Source organism: Scyliorhinus torazame, chromosome 7, assembly GCF_047496885.1.
Source record: "Scyliorhinus torazame isolate Kashiwa2021f chromosome 7, sScyTor2.1, whole genome shotgun sequence".
Lineage (NCBI taxonomy): Eukaryota > Metazoa > Chordata > Chondrichthyes > Carcharhiniformes > Scyliorhinidae > Scyliorhinus > Scyliorhinus torazame.
The window spans coordinates 259,972,751-259,994,554 of NC_092713.1; the positions used below are offsets into that span (position 1 = coordinate 259,972,751).

The 21,804-nt window shown below is 51.4% G+C and overlaps 1 protein-coding gene across 2 annotated transcripts in view; it reads left to right on the top strand.

The window, feature by feature from the left end:
* The window catches only part of LOC140426992 (rho GTPase-activating protein 26-like), a 315,317-nt gene that overhangs the window by 211,476 nt on the left and 82,037 nt on the right, over positions 1-21,804 (top strand). For both annotated transcript variants that reach the window (XM_072512347.1, XM_072512348.1), the window contains exon 19: positions 3,233-3,374. In XM_072512347.1, coding sequence (XP_072368448.1) covers positions 3,233-3,374 — 142 coding nt within the window. The remainder of the gene's footprint in view (positions 1-3,232; positions 3,375-21,804) is intronic.

The window sequence follows — 21,804 nt, forward strand, 5'->3', positions numbered from 1 at the left end:
TCAGTGTTCTCAAAGAAAAGGACTTTGTGGAAGATGATTCTTGGGTAGGGTGTGTGGATAGTCTGGGTCATGCTGACATCAAAAAGGAGGAGGTATTGGGTGTTTTAAAAGACATTAAGGTAGATAGGTCTTCTGGGCGGGATGGGATTTACCCCAGAATACTGGGGTAAAGCAAGGGAGGAAATTGCTGGGGCCTTAACTGACATTTTTGTAACCTCATTGGCTACAGGTGAGATCCCAAAGGACTAGAGAATAGCTAATGTGATACGACTGTTTAAGAAAGGTAGCAGGGATAATCCAGGAAACTGTAAACCGGTGAGCTTAACGTCGGTAGTAGGTAAATTATTAGAGAGAATTCTCAGGGACAGGATTTGTAACCATTTGGGAACAAATGGGCTCATCAGCGATAGACAGCATGATTTTGTGAAGGGGAGGTTGTGCCTCAATAACTTGATCAGGTTTTTTGAGGAGGTGACAAAGATGATTGATGAGGGGAGGGCGGTGGATGGTGTTTACATGGACTTCAGTAAATCCTTGAACAAAGTGCCTCGTGGCAAACTGGTACAAAAGGTGAAGTCACACAGGATCAGAGGTGAGGTGGCAAGTTGGATACAGAACTGGCCCGGTCACAGAAGGCAGAGGGTAGCAGTAGAAGGGTGTTTTTCTGAATGGAAGGTTGTGACTAGTGGTGTTAAACAGTGATCGGTGCTGGGGCCTCTGTTCTTTGTAGTATACATAAACGATTTGGAGGAAAATGTACCTGGTCTGATTAGTAAGTTCATGGATGACACCAAGGTTGGTGGAGTGACAGATAGTGTTGAGGATTGTCAGAGGATACAGCAGGACATAGATAGGTTGGAGACTTGGGCAGAGAAATGCCAAATGGAATTTAATCCGGACAAATATGAGGTAATGCATTTTGGCAGGTCTAACATAGAGAGGAAATATATGGAAATGCCACACTACAAGGAGGATGTGGAGGCTTTGGAGAGGGTGTAGAGGAGGTTTACCAGGATGTTGCCTGGTCTGAAGGATGTTAGCTATGCAGAGAGGCTGAATAGACTCGGACTGTTTTCATTAAAACAATGGAGGTTGAGGGGCGACCTGACACAGGTCTACAGGATTATGAGGGGCATGGATAGAGTGGATGGGCAGGCACCCTTTCCCAGGGTGGAGGGGTCAGCCACTAGGGGGCATAGGTTTAAGATCCGTGGGGCAAAGTTTAGAGATGTACCAGGCAGGTTTTTTTACACCGAGGGTGGTGAGTGTCTGGAACGCGTTTCCAGGGTAGGTTGTGGAAGCAGATACAATAATGGCGTTCAAAAGGCATCTCGACAAATACATGGATAGGATGGGTATAGAGGGAAACGGCACAAGGAAGCGATGAAGGTTTTGGCCAAGGGTGGTATCATGAGCGGTACAGGCTTGGAGGGCCTGTTCCTGTGCTGTATTCTTTGTTACTTCTGTTACAAAGGCAAATACTGTGGATGCTGGAATAAGAATAGAAACTTCTGGAAACCTGTTGAGCATTTTCTGTTTTTATTAGCTTTTTCTGTTGCTGTGTACAAATAAAACACTCTGCAAAGATAATCTTGTTTTCCTTTTGCACTATTCCAAACATACAAAAAGATTAGACAAATAAACCCAGCAGATCTATCCAGCCTGCACTGTACAGTAGTGATGCCTTGTACACATTATGTAGACCTTGGGTGAAATGAAAAACCAGGTCAAAAATCTAAGGCTGGAAAACAAAAATTGACAAAAAACATGAAGGACATCATCTGTGATTGAATAGTTGAATAGGGTATACAACAATATTATGCAACTTGATCAGGTACATTTAAAGGTTGCAGGCTAATTAATATGTTTTACCTGGTTGAACTACTGTATTGTAAAGTAAATTCTGGAAATTGGAGCACGAATAATTATATTTCTTTAAAATGCAATGAATAATTTTAAAATTAATTCTTGGAATGCGAGCATATCTGGCATGACCAGCACTCATCGTCTTAAGAAGGTCGCCGGCGGTGAATTGCCACAGTCCAAGTGGTGTGCACCCTTTGTTTGATTTGATGCAACTGAGTGGATTGTTAGGCCATTCAGAGGGTAGTCAAGAGTCCAGCACTTTCCTGTAGATTTGGAATCACATATAGGTTAGACCAGGTGAACACTGCAAATTCCCTTCACTGAAGGACATTAATAAACCAGTTTTTTTTTTTCTGACGATGTGGTCAATTCAGAGGGTGCTTCAAATTATTCAATAATTTTAATTAATTGAATTTAAATTTCCCTAGCTCCCGTGGTGGATTTTGAACTCATGTCTCCAGCACATTAGTCTTGGGCCTCTGGATTACTAATCCAGTCACATACCTGCTCATGGCTAAAGCAGTAGTAACCTCAAACATGCATCTACATGTGTATAGCAACTAACAGTTCTGCAATTTAACTGATTGCGAAGGAGCCTGGTTGGGTTTGTAGGGGAAGAGGGTAGGGGAAAAGGGGATGGACTCAGTCTCAGTGGCCTTTAGAATTAGAGAAGGAATGTTGAGACAGGGTTCTTGCTCTGATTTCTGTACAGTGAATCCTGTTAACAGGTGTGTGGGGCAATAGCGGTGACATGTTGATAATATCACTGAACTAGTAATCCAGAGCCCCAGGTCCTGGGCACTTGGGTTAGAATCTCACTATAGCAGTTAGTGGAATTTAAATTCAATAAATACAAATCTGACCCCAGTTATGATGACCTGAGACTATCATCCATTGTTGTAAAAACCCATTTACACGGATTCACTAATTGCCTTTAGAGAACGATATCTGCCATACTTATCAGGTCTGGCCTAGACGTGACTCCAACCCCACAGTAATGTTGTTGACTTGTAACTACCCTCTGAAATTACCTAACAAGCCATGCATTTCAAGGGTGAGTGGGGATGGACAACAAATGCCGACTTTGCCAGCAACACCTCACCCACATGCCATGAAAGAATAAAAAGAAACTTGGCACTGAAATGCCCTCCTGTCAAATAGCGTGCTGGCACTTGCTGTCTAAATTTGTACGTGAAAGATGACTGCTTAGGTGAGGTGCCTGGCCAACTGGCATCAGGGGAAGGCGAGAACATTAATAGGGGGACAAGCTGTTACAGATGCTAATAACTTGGGAAGTAGGAATCTGCTTTTGGCCAATATTGAAATTCAGAATGTATATGAAGATTTCTTTGTAAACCATCCACAGATCTTTCAAATGGTACCAGAAACTGGCACAATTCACCCAAATCTATCGCTGAATTCTGCACAGAAAAAGAGTTTTGAGTGTAAGCCTCCCTTATGTAGCCAGAGGCCTTTAATGTTGTTTCCAGCAAATTCAAATGAAAATGGTAAGTATCTGCAATCTGTGCTATAAAGTAATTGATAATTAATTATTGTTATTTTATCTGATTCATAATACACCCAGTTATTTTACTTAATCTGTACTCTGCACCCATTTGCAATATCTGCCAGTTTGAATATACACAAATTCAGTTACTTGTTCAATTTATTAGTTTATTAACTTAACATTCTGAGCTCATCTCTGTTTATAACTGGTATTTTGAAGCTGTTACAAAATGAAATAAAGCAGAGTGAATAGCTACAATATTATCTTAAGAAGCTATGAATTTATTTGATGACATTTTTGGAGTTTAAAAATGTCCTGGTTGTTCAGTGGGTATTTCAACTGGTATAAAACTATTTTTGATTACAGTTACAGTTCTGGTTTTTCCCCGAATACAGTTCCATAATTTACTTTGCTGCCCATATATATGAATTGCAAGAAATTGCTTACTGAAGATTATGTGGGATGCCTACCACGCACATTTCAATATCACTGTCTGAAAATTTTGTAGCTCAAGGTTCTTTAAATTCTTACAGCCACCATTTTCCTGATATCTTGGTGCCAATATATACAGTATAATGCGCATCTGACTTGAAGTTGTTGCAAGTCTTTAATCCCACAGAAATATAGGATTTCTACTCCACCTCTTCCTGCCCCCATCACCCCAAAGCGATCAGTCAGAATGTATGGGTGTGATTTAACGGAAAGGTTTCGGAGTGTCATTTGTGGCTGGTTTTGCTAGGAGTGGCAAGTTACCCACAACTATCGAACGACACTGAGTCACTTTTTTGGACCCTGGGGAGTTTCTCACCGGTTAGCCCACACTTAGGCCATTATCTACTGGCTGTTCAACGCTGGCGCACGAGTTTTCCGGCGACGAGGGGTGCAATCGCTGGGAAATCCCATTGACCGTGGTGGGTTGGAATCCTACTGACGTCTGCCTCCGCCGCCGAAACACACATAGTGGGTTGGTCGGTAAATCCCGCCCTTAGAATTTTTTTCATCACTGCGGAGCTGAACTCCGAAATCGGGCCACCATTTTGAAAGGGTGCCCCGACCTCTAAGTGAACTTTTGGGTCCCCAACACACCCCACCCATGGGCAAAGTCCCTGTGGTAAACACCACTGGTAACACACTACGCGTATTATGGTACTGCCACTGTATTACAGGTACCACAGTAAATCCCAGCCTGCTGGCTCCTCCCAGCAGGTACCGTATAAAAGTCTATGCTCTCCTGCGCTGCTCCCATTCTGGTTCCAGCTGCAGGAGGCTCAACATCTTTTGCAATAAAGCCTCAATTGTTTCACCATTCTTGTCTCGTGGTCATTGATGGTACATCAATTTATTGCACAAGATTTTACGAGATGAACGTCTTAATCAAGCCTGATCGCCTGGAGCTGAACTCTCATGCAGCCGAAGCCACTGCCACCTTTGAGCACTGGCTAGCCTGCTTCGAAGGATACCTCAGAGCAGCCACTGAAGAACTCTCAGATCCACAGAAGCTCCAGATCCTCTACTCACGGGTGAGCCCACAAGGTTTTCCCCTCATCCGTGACACGCCAACCTACACAGAAGCAATGGCGCTACTAAAGGGACAGTACATCAAGTCAGTGAATCAAGTGTATGCCAGGCACCTCCTGGCCACGAGACGGCAACTCCCGGGTGAGTCTCAGAATGATTCTTTGCGGACTCTACGGATACTCGGTAGGAACTGTAACTGCCAGGCAGTTTCGGCAGTCCAACACACCGAACTATTAATCAGAGACGCTTATGTCACGGGCATTAAGTCTACTTACATTCGTCAGCGGCTATTGGAAGAGGGTACGCTCGACCTTGCAGAGACTGTGCAGCTTGCTAACTCCCTAGAAGTGGCTTCCCGTAATCTGGAGGCCTACACCTCCGACCGCGCGGCACCCTCGTGGGCATCGTGGGCCCCATCGTGGGTGGCCGACTCGATTGCACCGCAAGCCTGCGCCGCGCGGCAGTCAACCAACTCCGGAGGGCCCAAATGTTACTTTTGTGACCAGAGCAAACATCCCAGGCAGCGCTGCCCGGCACGGAGCGCGACCTGCAACGGGTGTGGGAAGAAGGGCCACTTTGTTTCCGTTTGCCAGGCCCGGTCGGTTGCTGCTGTTTCCAGGCCCAGCATCGCTACACCCCCCCCACGTGTGATCCAGGGGTACCGCCATCTTCTCCACCACAAGCCACGTGCGGCATGTGGGCGCCATCATCTTTTATATCTCCCGCCATGTGTGCCCTGTGGGCGCTGCCATCTTGGACCGCGCCTCAGGACCCTTGCTCGCCTGGCTGTTCGCGGCCCGCCGATACCTCCGCCACTGCTGATCAGCCCGGGACCTCCCAACATCCTCCGCAGCTCGCTTCCATCACCCTTGCTCAGTCTCGGCCCCGCAATCTCGCGACCGCTATGACGATGGTAAAGATCAATGGGCACGAAACAACCTGCCTCTTTGACTCTGGGAGCACAGAGAGTTTCATCCACCCTGCTATAGTAAGGTGCTGCTCCCTCCCGGTACTCCCCGTCACCCAGAAAATCTCCCTGGCCTCCGGATCCCATTCCGTGTAAATCCGGGGGTACTGCATCGCGACCCTCGCCGTTCAGGGCGCAAAGTATAGCGACTTCAGGCTCTACATCCTCCCCCTTCTCTGCGCTGCCCTGTTACTAGGTCTCGATTTTCAATGTCACCTCCAAAGCCTTACTCTGAAATTCGGCGGACCCAGCCGCCCCTCACCATTTGTGGCCTCACGACCCTTAAGGTCGAGCCGCCTTCACTGTTCACAAACCTCACCCCGGACTGTAAGCCCGTCGCCACGAGGAGCAGACGGTACAGTGCGCAGGACAGGACCTTTATCAAGTCAGAGGTCCAACGGCTTCTGCGGGAGGGGATCATTGAGGCCAGTAACAACCCCTGGAGAGCTCAAGTGGTGGTAGTCAAGACTGGGAGAAAAACAGGATGGTCATCGACATATCAATCGGTACACACAGCTCGATGCGTACCCTCTCCCACGCATATCTGACATGGTCAATCAGATTGCGCAGTATCGAGTCTTCTCCACAGTTGACTTGAAGTCCATCTACCACCAGCTCCCCATCCGCCCGGAGGACCCCCAATACACTGCATTCGAAGCAGATGGCCGCCTCTATCACTTCCTGAGAGTTCCCTTCGGCGTCACCAATGGGGTCTCAGTCTTCCAGCGAGAGATGGACCAAATGGTTGACCAGTACGGGCTGTGGGCCACATTCCCGTACTTAGATAATGTCACCATCTGTGGCACGATCAGCAGGACCACGACGCAAACCTCCAAAAATTCCTCCATACCGCCAAACTCCTTAACCTCACGTACAATAAGGAGAAATGCGTTTTCCGCACCAACCGCTTAGCCATCCTTGGCTACGTTGTGGAAAATGGAGTCCTAGGGCCCAGTCCCGACCGCATGCGCCCCCTCCTGGAACTCCCCCTCTCCCACTGCCCCAAGGTCCTGAAACGATGCCTGGGGTTTTTCTCATATTACGCCCAGTGGGTCCCCAATTATGTGGACAAGGCCTGCCCACTCATCAAGTCCACAGTTTTTCCCATGACGGCTGAGGCCCGCCGGGCCTTCAACCACATCAAAGCGGACATCACCAAAGCCACGATGCACGCGGTTGACGAGTCCTTCCCCTTCCAGGTGGAGAGCGATGCATCAGACGTGGCTCTGGCTGCCACCCTCAACCAGGCGGGCAGGCCCGTGACTTACTTTTCCCGCACCCTTCATGCCTCTGAAATTCGGCACTCCTCTGTCGAAAAGGGGGCCCAAGCCATTGTGGAAGCTGTGCGACATTGGTGGCATTATCTGGCCGGCAGGAGATTCACTCTCCTCACTGACCAATGGTCGGTTGCCTTCATGTTTAGCAATACATAGCGGGGCAAGATCAAGAATGACAAGATCTTGAGGTGGAGGATTGAGCTCTCCACCTACAACTATGAGATCTTGTATCGCCCGGGGAAGTTCAATGAGCCCCCAGATGCCTTATCCCGCGGTACATGTGCCAGCGCACAAATGGACCGACTCCGAGCTCTCCATAATGGCCTCTGCCACCCGGGGGTCACCCGGTTCTCCATTTTATCAGGGCCCGCAACCTGCCTTACTCCATCGAGGAGGTCCGGACCGTGACGAGAGACTTTCCAGTCTGCGCGGACTGCAAACCGCACTTCTACCGGCCAGATAGAGCGCACCTGGTGAAGGCCTCCCGCCCCTTTGAGCGCCTCAGCATGGACTTCAAAGGGCCCCTCCCCTCCACCGACCGCAACGTGCACTTTTTCAATGTTATTGATGAGTACTCCCGTTTCCCATTCGCCATCCCATGCCCCGACATGACTTCTGCCATGGTCATCAAGGCGCTGCACAGCATCTTCACCCTGTTCCGTTTTCCCACCTACATCCAGCGATCAGGGATCCTCCTTCATGAGTGACCGGCTGCGTCAGCAAGGGCATCGCCTCGAGCAGGACAACCAGCTATAACCCCCGGAGAAACGGGCAGGTGGAGAGGGAGAACGGGACGGTCTGGAAGGCTGTCCTGCTGGCCCTTCGGTCTAGGAATCTCCCGGTCTCCCGCTGGCAGGAGGTCCTCCCCGACGCGCTCCACTTCATCCGGTCGCTCCTGTGCACCGCTACTATGAGACCCCTCACGAAGATGTGTTTGCCTTCCCTAGGAAGTCCACCTCCGGGGTCTCGCTCCCAACATGGCTGACCGTTCCTGGGCCCGTCCTCCTCTGGAAGCATGTGAGGAGCCAAAAATCGGATCCCTTGGTTGAGAACGTCCACCTCCTCCATGCGAACCCACAGTACGCCTACGTGGCATACCCCGAAGGGCGACAGGACACAGTTTCCCTCCGGGACCTGGCACCCGCTGGGTCCCCACCCACAACCCCCGACCTGGTACCGCTTCTCCCCCCTCCGGTTGCCTCCCTCACCCCTGCGCCGCCCACCCTCCCACCAGCGAACCTCACCGCAGCCCCACCCCAGCAGTATCCGTCCCCTCACTGGATCCACTACGGGGTGACGATGGAGAGGACAACATGCTCCCGGAGTCGCAGTGCCCACATCGGCGCCCACACCACCACCAGGACTGAGGCGATCGCAGTAGAGGGCCAAATCCCCCGACAGACTACATCTGTAACGTTGTTCTTCACCCCCGCCGGACTCTTTTTAATCGGGGTGAATGTGGTAAACACCTCTGGTAACACACTACGCGTATTACGGTACTGCCACTGTATTACAGGTACCACAGTAATCCCAACCTGCTGGCTCCTCCCAGCAGGCGCCGTATAAAAGTGTATGCTCTCCTGCGCTGCTCCCATTCTGGTTCCAGCTGCAGGAGGCTCAACATCTTTTGCAATAAAGCCTCAATTGTTTCACCATTCTTGTCTCATGGTCATTGATGGTACATCAGTCCCCAACTCACCCCACACACATGGACATTACCCCACACACAACAAGTGAGGACACCCCGCTATGGGGTCCCTGGGGCAACCCCTTCAGCCCCCCACACTCCCTGACAGCCCCACCCAATCCAGAGCCCCCACCCATCACCCCTTCCAACTTCCCAGAACCCCTTCTTAACTGCCTGCATCCCCCCACCCTTCATACTTCCCCTCCACCCTCCTTTCATGGGCATAGCCCCCTAGGTCCCTTGGCAGTGTCACCCTGGCACCCTTGCACTGAATCCTTGGCAGTGCTCCTGCCAGCTTGGCAGTGCCAGCCATACATCTTGATAGTGACAGGGTGGGGGTTGCCAAGGTGCAGCCTGGCAGTGCCAAGGTTCCCAAGTTCCGGAGGAGGGCCAGGGGGTTTCTCTGCCCTACCCTTGGCCATCCAGGCACCTCCGATGGCGTGGGAGATCCCCCAGGTTAATAAATGAAGACATTACCCAGACCAATATTCTTTTTCTTTTAATTGTTTGAACAGACTGATGTTTAGCATACGCACAAAGTCCTCTTTGAGGAAATACTTGCTGTTCCTGGTGACTTTGATTTTGAAGAGTTATTTCATGATTCTTTGTTTTACACATAAGTCACATGATACAGAGAAGTTAATTAAGGTTGGTTTTATAGATGATTCCTTGTATAGTCAATTTAGCTAGCAGTTAAATGTGTTAATTGTGAGCATATGTGGTTAAGGTGACCAATTTCAAAACCTTAGATTCCAATTGAAAACCTCTGATAAATGATCAATGACCACTAAAGCGATGTTGTAGTCCAACTGAAGGCTAGATGTTTTCCCCAGCAGCTCAGGTACAGAAAGGCGGCTGCTGGGGCGGCACGGGCTCTTTTACCCCGCCTTGAAAGGCGGAGCTACCATACAGCTTGACCAATAGGAAACATACAATATCTACCAATGGTGTTCCAGCATTACCAGCTACCGTAATACCTCTACACAGACTACCACAACCTCCAAACCAGTATTTCAGGCCTGTCAATTCCTCACTTTTTAAGAATTTGTGTGGAATTAAACTGATAGACATCAATTGCAGCTTCACCTCTGACACAAAAATGATTCCTGGGTGAATAAAGAAGTTATCTTAATAATTGCAAAAATAAAAACATCTTTTTGTGGATTAAAAAAATTCTCAGGTAATTTGGTAAATCATCAGTTCTGCTTGAAATATAGATTGCTACAGCTGGCAGACAGAGGATCCAAGAGTATTATGAAATAATCTGTTCAGCTAATTTGTAGTGTTCTCAATTTTATAAGGGGCAGAATTCTCACGAAAAATGAGTGTCATTTTCGTCTCGAAAGCCGCTGCAATTCCTGTCAGCTTGGCCAGCGTGAAACTGATCCAAATCTTCCCACATTTAGCAAAATAAATGAACTCCCATGTGAAACATGCCGAGCTGGAGTCCCCAGGCTGATTCACCCGATCTGGGACTCATCTGTGCACTACTAACAAGGGGGAGCTGCATGAAACGGTCCCTCTGCACTCACTCCAAGTCAAGCCAGGAGAACGGCAGCGCGGAGACCTGCTCCTTATTGTCTGGAGGGAGACCTCAACAGGCTTCTGGACACCGTGGTTGAGAGGCGGGGCACACTGTACCCCGTAGGAGACCTTAAAGTAAGGTGAGTAATTCTGCCTGGGATGCAGTGGCAGTTGCAGCCAGTGCCAGCAGCCAGATAAGGAGGCCTGGTGTTCAATGTTGAAAGTAAATGAATGACCTCCTACAAGCTGCAAGGGTGAATTCCCACCTGTCTCCTCCTGGCATCAGCCTCATCTCAGTCGCATCTATTAACCTGGAATGTCACCATTAATCCACTCGCTGCCACGTGCAGCCTCCCAACACCCAACCTCCCGGCATCTTCCTCAGAACCCCCTGGTACTCCTCATCACAACCCCTTCCTGTCTAGGCACGGTGCCCACATATGCTACTTTGCTGTAGACCTCGACCCGCAAGGCGTCCAGCTCACAATGTCCTCTTTGTGTCCCTGCAGGAGAAGATAACCCATAATAAAAGTGAGAGGGAGAAGACGGGTGAGTGGATGCCCAAGTTACGACTCCTCACCCCCCATGAGGAAAGGGCGGCGGAGATCGCAAGAGAGGGCCAGGAGAGAGTCGTGACTGGATGAAAGCAAATTACTGCAGATGCTAGAATCTGAGAGCAGTGACTGACTGTGCCTGAGAAGTGAGGATCCATATGACCTGTCCCAAGTGAGTTGTCAGTTGCCCAGACCCTTCTCCTTCCTATTAACTGAACCCATGTCCCTTGTCTTGCAGGATCACCATCTGATAAGGCCGGGCCATCCGGAGTCACAACATCCCCCCTGCAACCCTCAACAGCACCTCGGAAGAGAGCTCCGAGGAATATAACAAAAAGGCGCCACATCCATCACCTGCACCAGCACAGACACACACCTCGGTGGGCGATCTTAGCAGACAGGCTTCAGGGTCACTATCTGGTGAGCACCACGGAGCTGCTGATGCAAATCAGGTGGAGACAGGAACATCCAGTGGCTCGGGCAGTCAGAGGTCTGCTGAACCCCAGGAAACAGTAAGCTCCCACCCAGATTCTGTGCCTTTGGAAAAGTATCTTCCTGAGCTGCTGGAGCTACAGAGGCAGAGCTGAGAAATCCAGGAATGGTTGTCAATGACATTCCTGCAATTGCAAGGCTGATTGGAGGAGTCCCAATGCCTTCAGTTGCAGAAGATGTCGCCGGCATTGTGTGGCACCTAGGCCAACACTGCATGGTTGCCGACCACAATAGGGCTGACCTGGGCCACGAGTGGTGAAGTCCGAGGCATGGCTCAATCTTTGAGAACCATGGCTGAGGACATCAACACTATGGTGCAGACAATGGAGGGCCTCCCGGTCTGGCAGCACAAGTGACGCAGAGGCTTCTGGAACTCACTCCAGCTGCCCCTCTATCCCAAGGAGTAGCCTAGGGGCCCACGAGCACCCCGGGTGAGGAGGAAACTCTGGAATCCATCCCAGGCCTTCCACAAGGAGACCCTGGCAGTCTGCAGCCCTTCTGAATCCGCTCTTCCTAACGCAGGCACATCTCAGGCAGCGGGCAGAACAGGGTGACATGGCAATACTAGTGACATCCGAAAGTCAGCCAGGTCCCTCTAGGTCCAGACTCTCCAGAGGATGCCCGCCAAGGGCATCTCAGGGCGCAGAAGACAGCTGGCTGCTTCCACCTGTGATGCGCATCCTGGGATAACACCTAGATGTGGTGGTAGGCCTCGTAAGATTAAGACGTCTTAGGAGCACCGAGTAGGCATAGGTGAAATCAGACACCGTTAATAAGTGAGTAGATAATGTAACACTGTAACGATTCATCACATTAAAGAATTTTGCACCTCAAATCCACACTGCCTCTGTGTTTGACCCCATCCCACAGGGAGGTATATCACCATCTGAACTCAGGTCCTCTAAGCAATCCCAACAGTTCAACCCCATGAGACCCACAATAACAGACATCATTGCTTCTTCACTCAGTGAAACCTTAGCCTTGCCCCTTTTCCCCCTTGGAGCAGTGGGACATAGAAATGTACCCCAACCCTCCCTCAGACATGAGCCCGGGAGTCCACAGACAGATAAGAGTCAGACATAAGCCAAATCTGAGGGGCATCACAACCTACCTCACAGTGAGTTGATATCACTCTCCTGCCTTTACAAATGACTCATTTTGGAAATGGGAGAGAAAGGGTCTGGACAGGGGGGTGCTGCTGTTGTGGAGCTGCCGGACACCAAGCCTCCAAATCCGAGAATCTGGATGCTATCAGGGTCTCCCTGGTCCTCCTGGTCAGGCACACCCTGGCCGCTGCCTGTCCTTCATTCTCTGGGTCCTCCTCTGGACCTTCCCCTACTCCCTCCTGTCCTCTTCCTCATCAGAGGAAGCGGCACGTTCCTCCTCGTACATAATGTCACCCCATGCTGTGCCAGGTTATAGAGGGCACAGCTGACCACAACAATGCAGGAGACCCTCTGGGGGCTGTACTGAAGAACACCGCCAGAGCGCTCCAGGCAGTGGAATTGCATCTTCAGCAGCCCAATGCATCCCTTGATCACTGTCCGGGTGGCACTGTGAGCCTCGTTATAACGGGACTCCGCTTCAGTCTCAGGCCTCCGCACTTGCACCATCAGCCATGACCTCAACGGATAGTCCTTGTCCCCCACGAGCCACCTGGCATTTTGGGGTGATCGTTGAAGACCCTGGGGATCTCTGAGTACCTCTGGATGTAGTTATCATGGCACTTCCTGGGTAACATGGACACATTTGCATGATGTTGAGGCGGTGGTCTCACACGAGTTGGCATCCCGGCGATGGTGGTGAATCCTGTAGCCCTGGCATCTTGGCAGGCCTGGTCCATGTCGAAGTGAATAGTCAGAGGCCTGCGAATATAGAGCATCCATCACCTCTCGGATGCTCCTGTGGGCTGAGGATTGAACAATCCCACACAAGTCCGCATTCAAGCCCTGAAATGACCCAGTGCAGAAAAAGTTGAGTCCTGCTGGGACCAGGTGTCCTCCTCCACAAGGTGCCAGATCCACAAGGACATGGCAAGGTGCTGCACTGTCTCCTTAGTCAACCACAGACTTTAGTGGCACATGTTGTCCGACAGCTCGTTGATCCTGTACACCCGGGGTCTCCTTCTTCAATGTCTGCTGCCCCGTTGGCCTGATGGAGGGCGGGGACTTGAGCCTGACGAGCAGCCTCCTGTTGTTCTGGAGCGGGTTCCAGCCTGGGTTGGCCCTGTCAGAGTTGACAACGCCTCTCTTCTTCCAGAGCAGTAATTGGGAGGATCGCCAGCTCACTGGCTCCATCTCAAGACAACTCCATAATTTGGTAGGAATGGGAGAAGGAGAGAGAGAGTCAGTTAGGTCATACCTCCTGTGATCCTCAATCCTTCCTAACCCACTTGTCCTCATGATCTTGGAGGATGACAACCCTACACCATCTTCGGTGGCCAGCGCCATCTCTATTAGCTGCTGCTTAAAACACATCATCGCTTCAACGGTCACTGCCCATGCCCATTCATAGTCACCAATGTGATCCTTGTTATTGGTCTCTCCCTTCACAACAGCAGCAGTGGAGTTCAACATGCACTGTGGCACGTGGACACCCATGTGAACCTTCAGGGTTCCTGGATCCCCCAGCACAGTCAGATGGTCATTGCTGTGAGGCTCTAGCTGCACCCCAACCGTCAACCCTTGGCATTGAAGGATTCTTCTCTCTGCCAGTCCTTTAGGATACCAACCTACTGTCTTATTACTCCCCTTCTGCCCAAATCAGGAGCCCTAATCTCCCAGGCCAATGAGGAGCAAAATCTGGAGGATTGGTGCTCAGCCTAACAGTGGCTGTGAGAAAGTTACCATTCAAGTAGCCTTTCACATATCTGAGTTCAGCTAGCTGCTTTTTTGGGGGGGAAAACTGTCAAATAAGCCACAGAGCTCTGTCATAGTGGAGAACAAAAAAAAAACTGAGTTGAGCCGGTTTTGGGTGTGAAATATGGTATAAACAAACATCCTCCATATGTCCTATGAAGCAGACGGCAGCTGACTGAAAGTTAATGGAGTGTGAAATGGAATATGAACAAGCAAGTGCAAAGGGATAAAAGAAGGCATACTGCAATAGTGAAACCACAGAGCCTATTGAAACTTCAATGGGTGTGAAATGCTTCTCCATGGGACAAGCTGCCGAATGGCTCTGTCCTGTGAGAGGATTTTAGGACAGACAGGCTGCAGCTGTGCTGTGCACAGGTAAGGGGTGTTAAACATCAATTAAAGCAGGCTTCAAGGCTTCACAGGGCCACCACGACCCTCATCCTGTGGGAGAGTCCTCACCTGGCCCCCTTCAATCCAATCTGAGCCCCACCCCAATCCCCCATGGCATCTGGCCAGCGGTTACTTTTCCCTGGTGCACCCTGGCACTAAGAGGAGAGGTGTACTCACCTCCATCCTCCTGGAGTCCAAGGCACCTGGTCCCTGTTTTTAAAGACTAGTAGTAATATGCGCCCATGTGACATCCTGCGGTCAGGTGGGAAAATTCAATGGTGCCGGAACATTTGACTTTAATCCTGCTAATGAGATTACAATTAAGTCAAATCAGGGCGAGATCCAAATCATGCCAGCATAAAGGGCCTGGGGAGATTGCAAACTGATTTGTGCCTAGTGCAAATCCTGTTTCGGGGCCTAACACCAAATTTTCCTGACAATGAGATTTGTGTTTGGTGTAACGCAGCCGGAAAATCTCCCCCAAGTTTAAGTTTCCTTTTAAATGCAAATTATCTTCTGTTTTCTACTGAGAGTGCACCTGTTTAAAAATTAGTTTAAACAAATTATTTCAGCCATCCCAAAGTCCATAATTGTCCATCATTATTGCTTCATTGATACGGTCTACCATTGCAAAGTTCAACCAGTAGTTGATTGCCACTTGATTAGTTTAGATAAGAGGCACGCTACCAGCATGTATAGGGCTCTTTATAACCTTGAACTGTAATTGAATTGAATTGGACCCATGCCTGGACCTTATGGGTGGAAACTTTTTGATTTTTTTTCAAAGTCCGCCAGGTAAAGCAGAGGGCAGCCTACCAGCTGCCTTGGCAGGTTTTCCTGCTGTATTTTCAAACACTCTTTTAAAAAAAACAGTTGAGGGGGCCTATGATGTTATGCAGGTAGAGCGGCACCCTAAATCAATAAATAAATGAAGAACCTCCCACGCTCATGGGACTCCCCGGTCCCACACAATCTCCCCAACAGAAGGGTACTGCCAGGGTATTGCCTGGGCATGACTGTCTTCCTCCCGAGGCTACTTATCTGTGGGGGATAATACAGGGGGGGGGGGGTGGCGAGGCCCACTCATGACATTCAAATGTATGGTAATGAGGTTCTTAACCAGTCTCAGGAATTTTTCCAGTTTTTCCGCCTAGTAAAAACAGGGATGGACCCCCCCCCCCCTGCCCCCGACTATCTGATAGTTTGTGTCTTGCTGGTATAAAATTATCATATGAGTGTCCTGGACCCTACCATCTTCAAGTACGCTTTTTAAAAAGAGATTATTGGTTTAGCTTTGGTAAAAGTCTATTCTGGGAGAGGAATGGATTTTAGTTTCATTTTGCTCCACACAGTAATTGGTTCTGCTGGATAGAATCTTAGAGCTGCATTTTATGGTCAGCAGTGAAGGGTAGCCTTCAGTCGCCTGCTGCTAAGCTCAGAAAGCTGGCCACAAATATCTACTGGGCTCTGTGCTGTCAATTTATTTATTACAACATCAGTTTCATTCTAGCACATCCATAGGGGATGTGTGCCACCCAGGAACAGTAAAAATCATAAAGCAGGCTGAGCCAAATAATTCTCTCGGACAGCAACCCATGAAGTAATGGGTGGTGCACAATCAATACTCTTGAGACCACGAGGAGTCATATCGATTCAGCTTTAATCAGATAGAACTGTACCCAGCAGCGATGTTACAGAAGTGAAGGCTGCTGGGACGGCATCGGTTCTTATACCCCGCCTCAGGGCGGAGCTATGTACATTACCCAATGGAAAACCCCGCGGTCTAGCCAATGGTCATTCCTCTCTCAGGTACTGCAATACCTGGTATTACCACATTCACCCCCTGTTTAAAAAAAAAAAAAGCCAGCGGGGTGATGGCCAGTGTTACTGTCGCCTTTTCATGGTAGGACCAGGTATTGCAGGTACCATGCAGTCGAGGGTAACGGAGAAAGTTCTTGTGTTGTTTATTTTCTTCATGGTGCTGCAATCAGACGATCGGGTGACCTGGTCATCCTACTGGAGCGTCTAAGTTTCGGCGGCGATCCTGGTGAGGGCCCCGGTAGTTGTGACTCCGGGAACGTGGTGTCTTCCTCCCAGGCAGTTTCGTCACCCCTAGGGTCGAAAAATGGGCAGGAGGAAGGGGTGCCTGTAGGGGGCGTTGGTGCCTGCTCGGCGCTGGGCCGGGGTTCTGGCAGCAGTACTGACCCTCCGGTCAGGTGCAGCAGGGGGGGAGGGGTGGGGGCAGTGGCTCGGGCGCGCGTGGGGCTCCGGCGGGCGCCAGGTCCCGAAGGGAGACCATATCTTGGCGTCCGTCGGGGAACGCTACGTAGGCGTACTGGAGGTTGGCATGCAGCAGGTGGACCCTCTCGACCAACGGGTCCGACTTGTGCGCCCTCTCATGTTTCCGCAGCAGGACGGATCCGGGTGTCGCTAGTCAGGTTGGGAGCGAGGTCCCCGAGGAGGACTTCCTGGGGAAAACAAGGAGACGTTCGTGAGGTGTCTGGTTTGTGGTAGTACATAGCAGTGACCGAATGGAGTGAAGGGCCACTGGGAGGACTTCTTGCCAGCGGGAGACTGGGAGATTCCTGGACCGAAGGGCCAGCAGGACGGTCTTCCAGACTGTTCCGTTCTCCCTTTCTACCTGCCCGTTTCCCTGGGGGTTGTAGCTGGTCGTCCTGCTCGAGGCGATGCCTTTGCTAAGCAGGAACTGGCGCAGCTCGTCGCTCATAAAGGAGGACCCCCTATCACTGTGGATGTATGCAGGGAAACCGAACAGTGTAAAAATACTTTGGAGGGCCTTGATGACGGTGGTTGTGGTCATGTCTGGGCAGGGGATGGCGAATGGGAACCGGGAGTACTCGTCAATCACGTTAAGGAAGTACGTGTTGCGGTCGGTGGAGGGGAGGGGGCCTTTGAAGTCCATGCTGAGGCGTTCAAAGGGACGGGAAGCCTTTATCAGATGCGCCCTCTCTGGTCGGTAGAAGTGCGGTTTGCACTCCGCGCAGATTCGGCAGAGTCTGGTGACTGTCCTGACCTCCTCGATGGAGTAAGGCAGGTTTCGGGACTTAACAAAATGGAAGAACCAGGTGACTCCCAGGTGGCAGAGGTCCTCGTGGAGGGCTCGGAGGCGGTCTACTTGTGCGGTGGCACAAGTGCCGCGGGATAGGGCATCAGGAGGCTCGTTCAGCTTCCCTGGACGGTACAAGATCTCGTAATTGTAGGTGGAGAGTTCGATCCTCCACCGCAAGATCTTGTCGTTTTTTATCTTGCCCCGCTGTGCATTATCGAACATGAAGGCCACCGACCGTTGGTCCGTGAGGAGAGTGAATCTCCTGCCGGCCAGGTAATGCCTCCAGTGCCGCACAGCTTCTACTATGGCCTGGGCCTCCTTTTCGACCGAGGAATGGCGAATTTCGGCGGCATGGAGAGTGCGGGAGAAGAAAGCCACGGGCCTGCCCGCTTGTTTGAGGGTGTCAGCCAGAGCTACGTCTGACGCGTCGCTCTCGACCTGGAAGGGGAGGGACTCGTCGATGGCGCGCACCGTGGCTTTTGCGATGTCCGCTTTGATGCGGCAGAAGGCCTGGCGGGCCTCCGTCGACAGGGGGAAGGTTGTGGATTGGATCAGGGGTCGAGCCTTGTCGGCGTAATTAGGGACCCATTGTGCATAGTAGCTGAAGAAGCCGAGGAAACGCTTTAGGGCCTTGGGGCAGTGAGGGAGGGGGAACTCCATGAGGGGACGCATGCGTTCGGGGTCAGGGCCTATGACTCCATTTCGCACTACGTAGCCTAGGATGGCTAGACGGTCGGTGCTAAACACGCACTTCTCCTTATTGTAGGTCAGATTTAGGAGTTGCGCGGTCTGGAGAAATTTACGGAGGTTGGTGTCGTGGTCCTGCTGGTCATGGCCGCAGATGGTGACGTTGTCAAGATACGGGAATGTTGCGTGTAAGCCGTACCGGTCAACCATTCGGTCCATCTCACACTGGAAGACCGAGACCCCGTTTGTGACACCGAAGGGAACCCTTAAAAAGTGATAAAGCCATCCATCTGCTTCGAAGGCAGTGTACTGGCGGTCACTATTACGGAGGGGTAGCTGGTGGTACGCAGACTTGAGATCCACCGTGGAGAAGACCTTGTATTGCGCAATCCTGTTTACCAGGTCGGCAATACGGGAAGAGGGTACGCGTCCAGCTGCGTAAACCGATTGATGGTCTGTCTATAGTCGATGACCATCCTATGTTTCTCCCCGGTCTTTACCACCACGACTTGAGCCCTCCAGGGGATGTTCCTTGCTTCGATGACACCTTCCTTCAGCAGCCTTTGGACCTCTGACTTGATGAAGGTCCGGTCCTGGGCACTGTCGCGTCTGCTCCTGGTGGCGACGGGTTTGCAATCCGGGGTGAGGTTCGCAAACAGGGAAGGTGGGTCGACCTTAAGGGTCGCGAGACCGCAAACAGTAAGGGGGGGTATAGGGCCGCCAAATTGGAAAGTCAGGCTTTGTAGGTGGCACTGGAAATCCAGTCCCAGAAGGGTGGCTGCGCAGAGATGCGGCAGCACGTATAGGTGGAAATTGAGGAATTCCCTGCCTTGGACGGTGAGGTTCGCGAGGCAGAACCCTTTTATCTGCACCGCGTGTGACCCGGAGGCCAGGGAGATCCTTTGTTGGATGAGATAGGTGACCAGAGAACAGCGCCTTACCGTGTCGGGGTGGACGAAACTCTCCGTGCTCCCGGAGTCGATGAGGCACGACGTCACGTGGCCATTGATGCTGATCATCGTGGTGGCCTTCGCTAGCGTTCGGGGCCGACTCTGGTCGAGGGTAACGGAGGCCAGCTGCAGCATGGAGTTTAGGTCGGGCAGCGCGTCGTCAGCCGTGTTGGGGGCTTGAGGTCCCATCCAAGATGGCGCCAGCCATGGATCGCACATGGAGTCCGGGGACTCCGAAGATGGCGGCGGGGAGGAACAAAATGGCGGCGGGGAGGGACAAAATGGCGGCGCACACTGCTCCAGCGTGGCGGAGGCCAGCTGCAGCAAGGGGTTTTGGTCGGGCAGCGCGTAGCCAGCCGCGCTGGGGGCTTGAGGCCCCATCCAAGATGGCGCCGGCCATGGATCGCACATGGAGTTCGGGGACGGGGACTCCGACGATTGGACCGGCGAGGGCCAAAATGGCGGCGAGCACCCGTCCATTCGTAACCACACTCCCCATCAGTGCCCTATACAGCAGCTGTACCCATCCGATATATCCATCTCCGAAGCCAAATCTCCTCAGCACCTCCCACAGATAATCCCACTCCACTCTATCAAATGCTTTCTCGGCATCCATCGCCACCACAATCTCCGCTTCCCCCTCTGGTGGGGGCATCATCATTACCCCTAGCAACCTCCGTATGTTCGTGTTCAGCTGTCTCCCCTTCACAAACCCAGTTTGGTCCTCATGAACCACCCCCGGGACACATTCCTCTATTCTCATTGCCATTACCTTGGCCAGGACCTTGGCATCCACATTTAAAAGAGAAATGGGCCTATAGGAACCACATTGCAGTGGGTCTTTTTCCTTCTTTAGGCGGAGCGATATCTTTGCCTCTGACATAGTCGGGGGCAACTGCCCCCTTTCCCTAGCCTCATTAAAGGTTCTCGTCAGAAGCGGGGCCAGCAAGTCCATATACTTCCTATAAAATTCCACAGGGAATCCGTCTGGTCCCGGGGCCTTCCCTGCCTGCATGCTCCCAATCCCTTTCACTACCTCCTCCATCTCAATCTGTGCTCCCAGTCCCGCCCTCTCCTGCTCCTCCACCTTAGGGAATTCCAGCTGATCCAGAAAGCACATCATTCTCTCCTTCCCTTCAGGGGGCTGAGCTTTCGTAGAATACCTTGAACACCCCATTTACTCTCTGCGCTCCCCGCTCCATCTCTCCCTCCTCGTCTCTCACCCCCCCTATCTCCCTCGCTGCTCCCCTCTTTCTCAGTTGGTGGGCCAACAACCGACTCGCCTTCTCCCCATATTCATACTGCACACCTTGTGCCTTCCTCCATTGTGCCTCTGGATTACCCGTAGTCAACAAGTCAAATTCTACATGTAGCCTTTGCCTTTCCCTGTACAGTCCCTCCTCCGGTGCCTCCGCATATTGTCTGTCCACCCTCAAAAGTTCTTTCAGCAACCGCTCCCTTCCCCTACCCTCCTGCTTTCCTTTATGTGCCCTAATAGATATCAGCTCCCCTCTAACCACTGCCTTCAACGCCTCCCAGACCACTCCCACCTGAACCTCCCCATTGTTGTTAAGCTCCAAGTACCTTTCAATACACCCCCTCACCCTTAAACATATCCCCTCATCTGCCAATAGTCCCATGTCCATTCTCCAGGGCGAGTGCTGTTCTTTTTCCTCCCCTATCTCCAGGTCCACCCAATGTGGAGCGTGGTCCGAGATAGCTATTGCCGTGTACTCCGTCCCTGTCACCTTCGGGATCAGCGCCCTTCCCAAAACAAAAAAGTCTATCCGTGAATATACTTTATGGACATAGGAGAAAAACGAGAACTCCTTACTCCTAGGCCTGCTAAATCTCCAGGGGTCTACTCCTCCCATCTGCTCCATAAAGTCCTTGAGCACCCTAGCTGCAGCCGGCCTCCTCCCGGTCCTGGACCTCGATCTGTCCAGCCCTGGGTCCAGCACCGTATTAAAGTCTCCCCCCATTACCAACTTTCCCGCCTCTAGGTCCGGGATACGTCCCAACATTCGCCTCATAAAATTGGCATCATCCCAGTTCGGGGCATATACGTTCACTAGAACCACCGCCTCCCCTTGCAATCTGCCACTCACCATCACGTATCTACCCCCGCTATCCGCCACTATGGTCTTTGCCTCAAACAGTACCCGTTTCCCCACTAATATAGCCACCCCCCTGTTCTTTGCGTCTAACCCCGAATGAAACACCTGCCCCACCCATCCTTTGCGTAGTCTGACCTGGTCTATCAGTTTCAAATGCGTCTCCTGCAACATAACCACATCTGCCTTTAATTTCTTTAGGTGTGCGAGTACCCGTGCCCTTTTAATCGGCCCGTTCAGCCCTCTCAAGTTCCACGTGATCAGCCGGGTTGGGGGGCTCTTTACCCCCCCCCCCCCTGGTCGACTAGCCATCCCCTTTTTTAATCCAGCTCCTCCCCCGGTT